The sequence below is a fragment of the Tachyglossus aculeatus genome, chromosome 11 (assembly GCF_015852505.1).
Source record: "Tachyglossus aculeatus isolate mTacAcu1 chromosome 11, mTacAcu1.pri, whole genome shotgun sequence".
NCBI classification, from domain to species: domain Eukaryota; kingdom Metazoa; phylum Chordata; class Mammalia; order Monotremata; family Tachyglossidae; genus Tachyglossus; species Tachyglossus aculeatus.
In genome coordinates, this window is record NC_052076.1 from 3,576,935 (window position 1) to 3,590,090 (window position 13,156).

Sequence of the window (13,156 nt, forward strand, 5' to 3'; positions counted from 1 at the left end):
TGGACAACTGGGGATAATCGGTGGCGAGGATCAGGCCGGGGCTTCCCCACTCGGCGCCCAGCCGACGTCTCCTCGGACTTTTAGTTCCTAGGGAGTGGGGGAAGTGATCCTTCTGTTAACTACTGTCCCCCATCAATCAGTCGCCAAGTGTCTGCTGTGTGATCTTGGGCAAGTCACTTAACTTCTCTGGGCCTCAGTTACCTCTTCAAATGGGGATTAAAATGGGGATAATAGCTCTTAAAATGGGAATTCAGACCGGGGGCTCCGTGTGGGACACGGACTGTGTCCAGCCCGGTTTGCTTGTATCTACCCCAGTGCTTTGTTCAGTGCCTGGCACGTAGTAAGCGTTTAACAGTTACATTATTATCAGCACTTAGAACAGTACTTTGCACATAGTAAGCACTTAATAAATGCCATTATTATTATTATTATTATTACGATGGAGTGCTGACAATGCAGAGCGCAGCACTAAACACTTGGAAGAGTACGATACAACAGAGTTGGTAAATATGATCTCTGCCCACTGGGACCTTACAGTCTAAAGGGGGAGACCGACATTAAAATACACGCTAGGTACATAAGTGTTGGGGGGCTGAGGGTGGGGTGAATATCAACTGCTTAATGGGTACCGATGCACATCGCAAAGGTAACGCAGAAGGGAGACAGAGTACATCAAGGGAGGGCTTAGTCTCTGAAGGCCTCTCAGAGGTGTGATTTTAATAAGGCTTTGAGGTTTCCGAGATACGGGGAGATGTGAACTGAATGGGTTTTTATAAAAATGATCTGGGCGACAGAGGGCCTAGATTGGAGAGAGGCAGGAGGGTAGGAAGGGGCTGATGCAGCAGTCAAGGTGAGATAAGTACTTGGATCGACCCAGAAGCATTTTGGATGGAGAAAGAAGGGATTTTAGCGGCGTTGGGAAGGCAGAACAGACAGGATTGGGTGACAGACTGAAACTGTGGGATAAATGAGAGAGAAGAGTTGAGGATTTTTAGACTGTGAGCCCACTGTTGGGTAGGGACTGTCTCTATATGTTGCCAACTTGGACTTCCCAAGCGCTTAGTACAGTGCTCTGCACAAAGTAAGCGCTCAATAAATACAATTGATTGATTGATTGATAATGCCCAGGTTGGGGGCTTGTGAGACTCAGAGGATAGCGGCGTTGTCTACGGTGAGGGGAAAGTCCGGAGAGGACGAGTTCTGATTGGAACATCTCTCGGGCGCTTAGTACAGGTTCCATACCCAGTAAGCACCAACAGTAGCAGCATTTACTGAGGCCTCAGAGGGTGCGGGATTCAATGGGTGCGTTTTGCCAGCTGTGCCCTCCTGTGGGTCGTCTACACAAGGGTGGCGGCTTCGGGTTCCTCTGCGAGGCTCTTCGGCTCCAAGAGGAGCTCCGTGGTTCTTGTGGGGCAGGAAAGGTCGGAGCAGGAACAGACGGCCCGGCCGACAATCTCAATCCACGTGTCCACAGGAAGTTGGGAACTCGGGGCCCCCAGCAGAGGTGGGCAGGCAGAGTGGGCTTTTAGACTGTGAGCCCACTGTTGGGTAGGGACTGTCTCTATATGTTGACAACTTGTACTTCCCAAGTGCTTAGTACAGTGCTCTGCACACAGTAAGCGCTCAATAAATACGACTGATTGATCATAAGCGAGCTCGCTTCCCAAGAGCGGCCGGAAGCGGGGTCGGCTTATGGAGAGCTTCGAGTAGAGGTCGGAAGATCAATCCCAGCTGCATTCTGGGGAGAGACTGACCCTTGTCTTGGGCTTCCAGGAGACCCGGAGGGTCCCATCCATCTCTGCCGCAATGGGTGGGACCGTCACTTGTCTGCTGTGTGATCTCGGGCAAATCAATTCACTTCCCTGGGCCTCAGTTATCTCATCTGTAAAACGGGGACTAAATACCTATTCTACTTCGCACTTAGACTGTGAGCCCCAGGAGGGATGGGGACTGGGTCCGATCTAACTAAATTCCATCTACCCCAGAGCTTAGAACAGTTTGGGCACATAATAAGTGCTTAACAAATACCATAAAAGTAAAAGAAAACCTAAAGTCACCCAGGCCTCCAACTTCTCTGGAAATCACCAAGATTCAATCATCTCCAAGGGGAAAGCCGACCAATTGGCCTCAGGACTTCTTGCCGTGCCTTGACCCCAGCTCCTGTTTGGTCTTGCTACCTTTTTCTTTTTTTAAAATGGTATCTGTTAAGCGCTTACCATGCTCCAGGCGTCAGTCTAAGCGCTGGGGTAGATACAACTTCATCAGGTTGGCCACAGTCCACATCCTGCGTGGGGCTCACAGTCTTAATCCCCATATTACAGATGAGGGAATTGCGGCCCAGAGAAGTGAAGCGACTTGCCCAAGGTCACCCAGCAGACAAAGGCAGAGCTGGGATTAGAACCCAAGATCTTCCGATGCCCAGGCCCGTGCTTTTCCTTTGGTTTCCGTGGAAAAATTGCGTCCGGTCCCATGGGAGAGTAGGGCCCAAGGGGATCTCTTGGGGGCACCCACGTGGAAGGAGAACGCCGTTTCCTGCAGCCGCCCTGAAGATTCCTCCATCGCGGGCTTAAAATAAGTGCGTTTCTGCGGCTCACGGAGACGACCGCCCATTTCTCGAACGTCACGACGCCGGAGATGTCGGCAGGTGGCCAGTGACACCTACTGGATCCTGCCACGACCGGAGGTGAGGGAAGCAGCGTGGCTCAGTGGAAAGAGCCCGGGCTTTGGAGTCAGAGGTCATGGGTTCCAATCCCGGCCCCGCCAACTTGCCCGCTAACTTTGGGCAAGTCACTTCACTTCTCTGGGCCTCAGTTCCCTCATCCGTAAAATGGGGATTAAAACTGTGGGACAACCTGATCACCTTGTAACCTCCCCAGCGCTTCCAACAGTGCTTTGCATATAGTAAGCGCTTAATAAATGCTACCATTATTATTATTATTATGAGGGACCCATCCAATAGGTTGCCGGCTTTGCTACCGAGGGGACCTGGCTTTCTGCCTTCGGCTGGCCCGTTCTTGTCTGCCGGCAACACCGCGCACGAAGCCCACGATCGGTCTTCTCCGGAAGCCTTCCCCTTCGGCGCGGGGCACCGAAGTTCAGAGTACAATCTGCCCAGTGGGCACATGACTGGCAGGGACGCAAGTGGCGCTGGCCAAAGTCCCAGCGCTCTGACCCATCTCTCCGTGCAGGCTCTGACCGCACAGTCCTTGTGACTAGACCAGGCCTCACCTGTCGTTTCCAACGAGACTTCGCCCACTCTTGGGTAGGGACTGTCTCTATATGTTGCCAATTTGTACTTCCCAAGCGCTTAGTACAGTGCTCTGCACATAGTAAGCGCTCAATAAATACGATTGATGATGATGATGATGATCCTCCTCACATCCCCCCTCTCTTCGGGCCCCTACGCGGCAGCCGGCAATAATTCCTCGCAACTCACTCCAAGCACAATGGAGACGACGTCTACGACTACGACCCTTCCCGCTTTCAAACTAAAACCTCCTTTCCTCCAAGAGGCCTTCCCCGACTAAGCCCTCATTTCTCCTCCTCCCTCTCCCTTCTGTGTCTCCTATGCAATTGGATCTAAACCCTTTAAGCGCTGGACATTCACCCCAACCTCAGCCCCACCGCACTTGGGCCCGTAGCTGTAATTTATTTAAATGTCTGTCCCCCCTTCTAGGCTATAAGCTTGTTGTGGGCAGGGAACAGGTCTACTGTTATATCGTACTCTCCAAAATGTTTAGAAAAGTGACTGATTGATCACTGACCGACTGGTTCAAGGCTGTCTGCATCTTACAGGCCGGCTCTTTTCACCTGCTTCTCCCCAGCTCACCTACTGGACCTCGCTCGTGTCTCTCTCCTCCACCCCCCGAATCCTACTGTTGCTCCGGCCTGGAACTCCCACCCCATCCTAACCTGGCGGCCCACATCTCTCCCCCAGTTCAAATCTTTCCTAAAAACCCACCCTCTCCAACAAGCTTTCCAGCACCTTAAATCACATCTACCAAGCAGCCACCTCTAGGACTTACACACCGATTTAGGTCCTCCATCAAAAACGTGGACATATATGTACAATTAATCCCCCAGTTAGTGTGTTTATCCTGATGGCCCTATTTAAAAAATATCTTTAGGCCCCTCTCCCTCTCAGTATTAGCTCCCTGTGGGCGGGTAATGCGGCTCGTGCTTTTGTTGGACTTTCCCAAGAGCTAAGTGCAGCGTATTGCCCCGGGAGGGTGGTTCTGGAATACGATTGCCACCGCCACTACCATCGCTGTCGTGTTCTCACTTCTCTTCTGCCAGATTTAGGCTCACTCCTGAGCCAGAGCCCGCGTTAGCAAGAGATACACCAAGAAGCTACTCACGGCCCGGGCTTGCTGTTGGAACAATGTGGCACCGGCCTGGTCATCCTCTAGCTCGTCGATCGGCGGCTGCGGGGGTGGCCCACTGGCCAGGGAACCGCAGACGGCGGCCTGCCCACGGCTGCGGTAGACGCACGTGCTCCTCTTGTGGGCCAGGAGCGGGGCTGAGGCCAAAGTCTGCAGGGCCATGGAGCCTTCTTTTTCCGCCTGAACACAAGAGAGCGTGAACAGTGAGTGAATCCACAGTCTTGGCCACCAGACCTTCCGGTAGCCATATGGTGCCCGCCACCAAGGACCCCAAACTTTTCAGCCTCAGTGGTGAATGATCGCCTGCTCCTACAGGGAGAGAGCAGACAGGCAGCACAGCCTAGTAGATAGATCACAGGCCCGGGAGTCAGAAGAACCTGATTTCTAATCCTGCTCCGCCACTTGTCTGTTGTGTGACCCTGGGAGAGTTACTTGGCTTCTCTGTGCCTCAGTTCCTTCATCTGTAAAATGGCGATTAAGATATGTTTGTACATATTTACTACTCTATTTATTTATTTATTTTACTTGTACATATCTATTCTATTTATTTTATTTTGTTAGTATGTTTAGTTTTGGTCTCTGTCTCTCCCTTTTAGACTGGGAGCCCACTGTTGGGTAGGGACCGTCTCTATATGTTGCCAACTTGTACTTCCCAAGAGCTTAGTACAGTGCTCTGCACATAGTAAGCGCTCAATAAATACGACTGATGATGATGATGATGATGAGACAAGGACTGCATAATTCCCCGGCACCACTCACGCTCTCTGGTCCCTGCCGGTCAAGTTTCCATTGAGCACAGAACGCAACGGATGGGCAAGCAGGTACAGGGGCGGACACACTGCCAAGTGCACAGAGGATCAGAACTGGCAAAACCCACTCACGGGCTGTGACCGCAGTACGGCAACAATGCTGGCCCGCGGCATTACCAACCAACAACTGCTGGGCTCTTCACTGCCCAAATGAGTGACCGTTTTTCCAGGGTTCTTCAAGGCACCCTCGGGTGGTTCTTCAAGGCAGAAACCTTCGCCGCTGAAGGCTAACCCCAAAAGGCATTCCCCTGCTTCTGGCTGTTCCACCCTGCTCCCATCTGGCCCTCATTCGAAAGAGTCTGGGCACTAAAAGCCAGAATCCTTAAACCCACAGTGGTTGAAAATTTCCCAGCCCTAGAGGTGAGAACCCAGTTTGTTCTGTCGGATGAACTCTCTGATAATCAGGTGCTTAAAATTACCAGAACAGACTGGCCTCTGTCTTAGACGGCACTGCCTGAAGGCAGGGGGCTGAAGTATATGACCTCCAGAATTCTTCCAGCCTGATCGTCTGTATCCAAAAATCATTCTCATAAGCTGCACTAGTAACATGGGGCTGAGGGAAGAGACGGAGATTGTGGTCTTACCCCCCCGGAGGAGACTTTATTGAGAGAGACAGGGACAGCAGATACACAAACATAATTAAAGACCCGATCGGTCATCATCATCATCATCATCATCAATCGTATTTATTGAGCGCTTACTATGTGTAGAGCACTGTACTAAGCGCTTGGGAAGTACAAATTGGCAAAATATAGAGACAGTCCCTACCCAACAGTGGGCTCACAGTCTAAAAGGGGGAGACAGAGAACAAAACCAAACATACTAACAAAATAAAATAAATAGAATAGATATGTACAAGTAAAATAGAGTAATAAATATGTACAAACATATATTCATATATACAGGTGATACATATATACAGGTGCTCCCTCAGGGGCTGTTCTATCAGTTTTGGAGAGGATGCTGTTGGGGAATTTGTGAACGGTTTTGAGATACCGCGTGTCTGTCTGGCTAGAACACACGGCATCACTGGAAGAAACAGTTCTGCGCAAGTACTCTGGCAACGGATGTGACCCATCACGCGTCTTTTCCTTAATGTGGGATTTGTCGAGAAGGGAATCCCTGTGTTATAGGAGGTCTTTGTGTAAAAAGTCAATGAAAACAAACTGAACGACAGCTGGGACCTTCTTGGAAAGGCTGGGATTCATTTGCAAAGTTCGGTAGGTTTTTAATAGCTCTCAAAAAGGGGAAGGATGTGGTTTAATGATGGGTGTGGAGATGGGGGGAAATCAATAGCAGATTTGAGACCTGAAACCACAGGGGGTAGTAGCTGTGTATGAGCTATTTATTGAGTACCTACTGGGTGCAGTGCACTGCACTAAACCCTTAGGAAAGTACAGCAAATGTCTACAATATATTCCCCGTCCACAGTGGGTCCACAGTGAAGAGCAGCGTGGCTCGGTGGAAAGAGCACGGGCTTGGGAGTCGGAGGTCACGGGTTCTAATCCAGGCTCCCCCACGTCTGCTGTGTGATCTTGGGCAAGTCACTTAACTTCTCTGAGCCTCAGTTCCCCCATCTGTAAAATGGGGATTAAGACCGTGAGCCTCACGTGGGACACCTGATCACCATGTAACCTCCCCGGCGCTTAGAACAGTGCTTTGCACATAGTAAGCGCTTAACAAATGCCATCATTATTATTATTACAACTCTAATGGAGGATCCATTAAGGAGAACTTACCGCTTCACAGGCCTTTTGGAGCTGCTGTTTTAATCTCAGCTTGATCCTCTGATTTACTCTGCGTTTCACCTGTCCCTGGAAGCGTTTCAGAGTCTCCTGTTTTGTCTTCTCTTGCTCCTTTAGCTTCTTTTCTATCAGAAATGCAGAAACCTTAACAGGAAAAGGCAAAAATGAGCTCGGCTTTCAGGCAGGACTATCTACCCCAGCCTCACTGAAGAAGAGGGGTCTAGAGGACATTCTGGAAAGGAAAAAGGAAAAGAGGCTCCTGTGTCTCTAAACCAATCCTTACGAGCAGGGTTCATGTCTATCAACTCTACTGTACCCTCTCAAGAACCTAGTACAGTGCTCTGCACAAAGAAAGCGCTCAATAAATATCACTGAGTCGCAGAACTTTGGAGTGGCCGCTTAGGGGTGGTGGGGAATAGAGAAGGCAAGAGAGGGAAGGGCATCTCTTTCAAACAGCCATAAAAGGGACAAGGAAACAGGCTGAAGATTTTCTTTTCTTGGGGCTGATCAGGAGAATGTCAAACAGCAAGAGGAGTCACTACCAGCCCGTAAGGTTAAATCCTTTCCTAGCACAAAGACTTGAAGTCTGATGAAGGCTCAGTCCAAACGCTTGAATCAATCAATCAATCATATTTATTGAGCGCTTACTATGTGCAGAGCACTGTACTAAGCACTTGGGAAGTACAAATTGGCAACATATAGAGACAGTCCCTGCCCAACAGTGGGCTCACAGTCTAAAAGGGGGAGACAGAGGACAAAACCAAACATACTAACAAAATAAAATAAATAGAATAGATATGTACAAGTAAAATAAATAGAGTAATAAATATGTACAAACATATATACAGGTGCTGTGGGGAAGGGAAGGAGGTAAGATGGGGGGGATGGAGAGGGGGACGAGGGGGGGAGGAAGGAAGGGGCTCAGTCTGGGAAGGCCTCCTGGAGGAGGTGAGCTCTCAGCAGGGCCAGCTTGAAGCCTCCATGGGGATAGACAGCAGATACCTATTGCATTGAACTCTCGGAAGTGCTCGGTACAGTGCTCTGCATGCGGTAAACATTCAATAAATACCACTGTTGATGATTACAGACAGCCAGGACTTAGGGTGACCTGCTATGGCCACAGCTGGGTTTCCTTGGATGTGGAGTTCACACATGTGCCATGGTCAATTCAGACACACTCACAGTCCATCTCACGTGCAGACTACTATTCCCAATGGTAGCCCCACGTGGGACATGTTTGGTGTCCAATCTAATTATCTGGGCCCCACTCCAGCACTTGGCCCAAAGAGCTTCGCAAATGCCTTTACTAGCCACATGTCCATATAGTGGCTTCCTGCTGGGACTCAATCGTCTATCTCTCCTGCCTCTGGCCTGCAACACCCTCCCTCTTCATAACTGACAATCCTCCTTCATTCGTTCACTCAATCGTATTTATTGAGCGCTTACTCTGTGCACAGCACTGCGCTAAGTGCTTAGTACTCCTTCAAAGCCTTATTGAAGGCACATCTCCTGCGCTGATTAAACCCTCCTTTCCTCTTCCACTCCCTTCTGCATCCCTTGATTTCCTCCCTTTCGTTCATCCCTTCTGCCAGCCCCACAGCACTTACACACGTAACTGTAATTTTATTTATATTGAGGTCCGTCTGCCCCTCTAGACTGTAAGTTCGTTGTGGGCAGGGGATGTGTCTGTTAAATTGTTATGTTGTACTCTCCCAAGAGCTTGGTATAGTGCTCTGCATACAGTAAGTGCTCAATCTGACTGAGAGGTTACTTCATCTCCTCCCCCCACAAGCCTCTGGAAGCCAAGTTGGGTCATTCATTCATTCAATCGTATTTATTGAGTGCTTACTGTGCGCAGAGCACTGTACTAAGCGCTTGGGAAGTCCAAGTTGGCAACATGTAGAGACGATCCCTACCCAACAGCGGGCTCACAGTCTAGAAGGGGGAGATGGACAACAAAACATATTAACAAAATAAAATAAATCAGCTTGACGGATACCTGGCCAGGAGTTGCCCCAGGTGTGGGTACCACGTCAGGCTCGGCTCTGGCTGGAACCTCCCCCAACTGTGGCCTGACAGGGCACCCATGTCTACCTCTCTGGGGCAAGCAGTGTGGCTCAGTGGAAAGAGCCCGGGCTTTGGAGTCAGAGGTCATTCATTCAATCATATTTATTATTTATTTATTTATTTATTTATTTTTATCTATTTATTCTAGACTGTGAGCCCACTGTTGGGTAGGGACCGCCTCTATATGTTGCCAACTTGTACTTCCACAAGCGCTTAGTCCAGTGCTCTGCACACAGTAAGCACTCAATAAATACAATTGATTGACTGATTGATTGAGCACTTAGTGTGTGCAGAGCACTGAACTAAGCGCTTGGGAAGTCCAAGTTGGCAACATCTAGAGCCGGTCCCTACCCAACAGCGGGCTCACAGCCTAGAAGGGGGAGACAGACAACAAAACATGTTAACAAAGCCGGGCTCAAATCCCGGCTCGGCCACTTGTCAGCTGTGTGACTTTGGGCTGATCACTTCACTGCTCTGGGCCTCAGTTCCCTCATCTGTCAAATGGGGGTGAAGACTGTTGAGCCCCACGTGGGACAACCTGATCACCTTGTATCTACCCTGGCGCTGCACATGGTAAGCACTTAATAAATGCCATGATGATGATGATGATGATTAAGCACTTAATAAATGCCATGGTGATGGTGATGATTATCAAGGTGGCACTCACAAACGCTGGGGTTTCCTCGGGGTTACCCCCTCGCGGGGCACTCTCCACCCAAGCCCCAACGGGGGCCACGGCCTGGTTCCTCTCGGCCAGAACCGCCAGCAAGGTCCGGCTCTTCTCTTCAAGGGTCCGGGCCCGGAGCAGCCTGGGGATGCTGTGCTGCCTTGTTGGGGGCACCATCTTGACGGGCATCGGGGGTCCTGGGGGGGAGGAAGACACACATTAGGGGCTCAGAAGGCTGAAGGGACCGTCTCTATATGTTAATAATAATAATGGCGGTATTTATTAAGCGCTTACTAGGAGGGGATACAATCAATCAATCAATCATCATCATCAATCGTATTTATTTATTGAGCGCTTACTGTGTGCAGAGCACTGAAGTAAGCGCTTGGGAAGTACAAGTTGGCAACATATAGAGACAGTCCCTACCCAATAGTGGGCTCACAGTCTAAAAGACGTGACTGTAAATACAATCGTATTTATTGAGCACTTACTGTGTGTAGAGCACTGTACTAAACGCTTGAGAAGTACAAGTTGGCAACATATAAGGTTCATTCAATCGTATTTATTGAGCGCTTACTGTGTGCAGAGCACTGGACTAAGCGCTTGGGAAGTACAAGTCAGCAACATCTAGAGACGGTCCCTACCCAACAACGGGCTCACAGTCTAGAAGGGGGAGACAGACGACAAAACAAAACACGTAAATGGGTGTCAAAGTCGTCAGAACAAATAGAATGAAAGCTAGACGCACACCATTAACAAAATAAATAGAATAGTAAATATGTACAAGTAAAACAGAGTAATAAATCTGTACAAACATATATACAAGTGCTGTGGGGACGGAGGCAAGGCAGTTGTCCCACTTGGGGCTTTTAGACTGTGAGCCCACTGTTGGGTAGGGACCGTCTCTATATGTTGCCAACTTGTAATTCCCAAGCGCTTAGTACAGTGCTCTGCACACAGTAAGCACTCAATAAATACGACTGATTGATTGGGGCTCCCAGTCTTAATCCCCATTTTACAGATGAGGTATGAGGCCCAGAGAAGTGAGGTGGCTTGCCCAAGGTCCTGCAGCAGACAAGTGGCAGAGCCGGGATTCAAACCCACGACCTCTGACTCCCAAGCCCGCGCTCTTTCCACCGGGCCATGCTGCTTCCCCTGCCAACTTGGCCTTCCCAAGCGCCTAGTCCAGTGCTCTACACAAAGGAAGCGCTCAATAAATACGACTGAATGAATCATCATCATCAATCGTATTTATTGAGCGCTTCCTGTGTGCAGAGCACTGTACTAAGCGCTTGAGAAGTCCAAGTTGGCAACATCTAGAGACGGTCCCTACCCAACAGTGGGCTCACAGTCTAAAAGGGGGAGACAGAGAACAAAACCAAACATACTAACAAAATAAAATAAATAGAATAGATATGTACAAGTAAAAATAAATAGAATGAATCATCATCGTCATCAATCGTATTTACTGAGCGCTTACTGTGTGCAGAGCACTGTACTAAGCGCCTGGGAAGTCCAAGTTGGCAACGTATAGAGACAGTCCCTACCCAACAGTGGGCTCACAGTCTAAAAGGGGGAGACATGGAACAAAACCAAAGATACTAACAAAATAAAATAAATAGAATAGATATGTACAAGTAAAAATAAATAAATAGAATGAATCATCATCATCATCAATCGTATTTATTGAGCGCTTACTGTGTGCAAAGCACTGTACTAAGCGCTTGGTAAGTACAAGTTGGCAACGTATAGAGACAGTCCCTACCCAACAGTGGGCTCACAGTCTAAAAGGGGGAGACAGAGAACAAAACCAAACATACTAACAAAATAAAATAAATAGAATAGATATGTACAAGTAAAAATAAATAAATAGAATGAATCATCATCGTCATCAATCGTATTTACTGAGCGCTTACTGTGTGCAGAGCACTGTACTAAGCGCTTGGGAAGTCCAAGTTGGCAACATATAGAGACAGTCCCTACCCAACAGTGGGCTCACAGTCTAAAAGGGGGAGACAGAGAACAAAACCAAACATACTAACAAAATAAAATAAATAGAATAGACAGGTACAAGTAAAATAAATAGAGTAATAAATCTGTACAAACATATATCCATATATACAGGTGCTGTGGGGAAGGGAAGGAGGTAAGATGGGGGGGATGGAGAGGGGGACGAGGGGGAGAGGAAGGAAGAGGCTCAGTGTGGGAAGGCCTCCTGGAGGAGGTGAGCTCTCAGCAGGGCCTTGAAGGGAGGAAGAGAGGATGAATGAAGAAGAGGTCGGGCCCAGAAACCCCTGGGGCCCGGAAATGGCAGGGGGCCAGAATTCGAGGTGAGGGATGAGGTGGGAGATGATGAAGCGCTTAGTCCAGTGCTCTGCACACAGTAAGCGCTCAATAAATACGATTGATTGATTGATTGATTGATGACGGGGGGAAAGAAGATGGAGGGGAGGGGAAGTCTCCTCACAGGGGGGTCGTCAGGGGGAGCAGATCGCTGAGGAGACCCCAGGACAGGCGCCTCAACGGCCACTTCCGGCCTCCATCTTCAGCCACCTTTGCTGCCCCGTTGGCTGTCGGGAAGAGGGGGGGGCCGAGGTGGGGTTTCCCTACGTCACTCGGGCGGCTGTCGGGAACAGTGGAACCAAGGTGGGGTTTCCTACGTCACTTCCGTCCGGTCCTTCTCGGGTGGCTGTCGGGAAGAGTGGACCGACACTCCCCTCCCCATAGCACCTGTGTATATGTTTGCACGTACTTATTACTCTGTTTATTTATTTTACTTGTACGTATTTATTCTATCTATTTTATTTTGTTAATATGTTTTGTTGTCCGTCTCCCGCTTCTAGCCTGTGAGCCCGCTGTTGGGTAGGGACCGTCTCTCTATGTTGCCAGCTTGGACTTCCCAAGCGCTTAGTCCAGTGCTCTGCACACAGTAAGCGCTCAATAAATACGATTGAATGAATGAATGACCGAGGTGGGGTTTCTGTACGTCACTTCCGGCCGCTCCTTCTCGGGAGGCTGTTGGGAAGAGGGGACCGAGGTGGGGGGGGCCCTACGTCACTTCCGGCCGGTCCTTGTCGGGAAGAGGGGACCGAGGTGGGGCTTCCCTACGTCACTTCCGGCCGGTCTTTGGGCCGGAAAATGGAGGCGGTCCAGGGGGCGTGGTCTGTGTGATTGACAGGGGGTGGGCGTGGACAGGGGGTGGGCGTGGACAGGGCGGGGCCTGCCTGGCAGGGCCGGACCAATCGATCAGTCCGTCATATTTATAATAATAATAATAATAATAATAACAATTATGATGGCATTTATTAAGCGCTTACTATGTGCAAAGCACTGTCCTAAGCGCTGGGGAGATCACAAGGTGATCAGGTTGCCCACGGGGGGCTCACAATCTTAATCCCCATTTCACAGATGAGGCAACTGAGGCACAGAGAAGTGAAGTGACCTGCCCAAAGTCACACAGTTGACAGTTGGCAGAGCCGGGATTCG

The 13,156-nt window shown here is 49.5% G+C and overlaps 1 protein-coding gene across 1 annotated transcript in view; it reads right to left on the reverse strand.

Moving 5' to 3' along the window:
- The window catches only part of CCDC15 (coiled-coil domain containing 15), a 38,246-nt gene extending 26,023 nt beyond the window's left edge, over nt 1–12,223 (reverse strand). Inside the window, exons 1-4 of the mRNA XM_038754684.1 lie at nt 12,138–12,223; nt 9,671–9,867; nt 6,931–7,080; nt 4,359–4,562 (exon numbers count right to left, since the gene is read on the reverse strand). Of these exons, the coding sequence (XP_038610612.1) occupies nt 4,359–4,562; nt 6,931–7,080; nt 9,671–9,859 (543 nt within the window). The 5' untranslated portion in view covers nt 9,860–9,867; nt 12,138–12,223. The remainder of the gene's footprint in view (nt 1–4,358; nt 4,563–6,930; nt 7,081–9,670; nt 9,868–12,137) is intronic.
- Between the last annotated feature and the right edge of the window lie 933 nt (nt 12,224–13,156).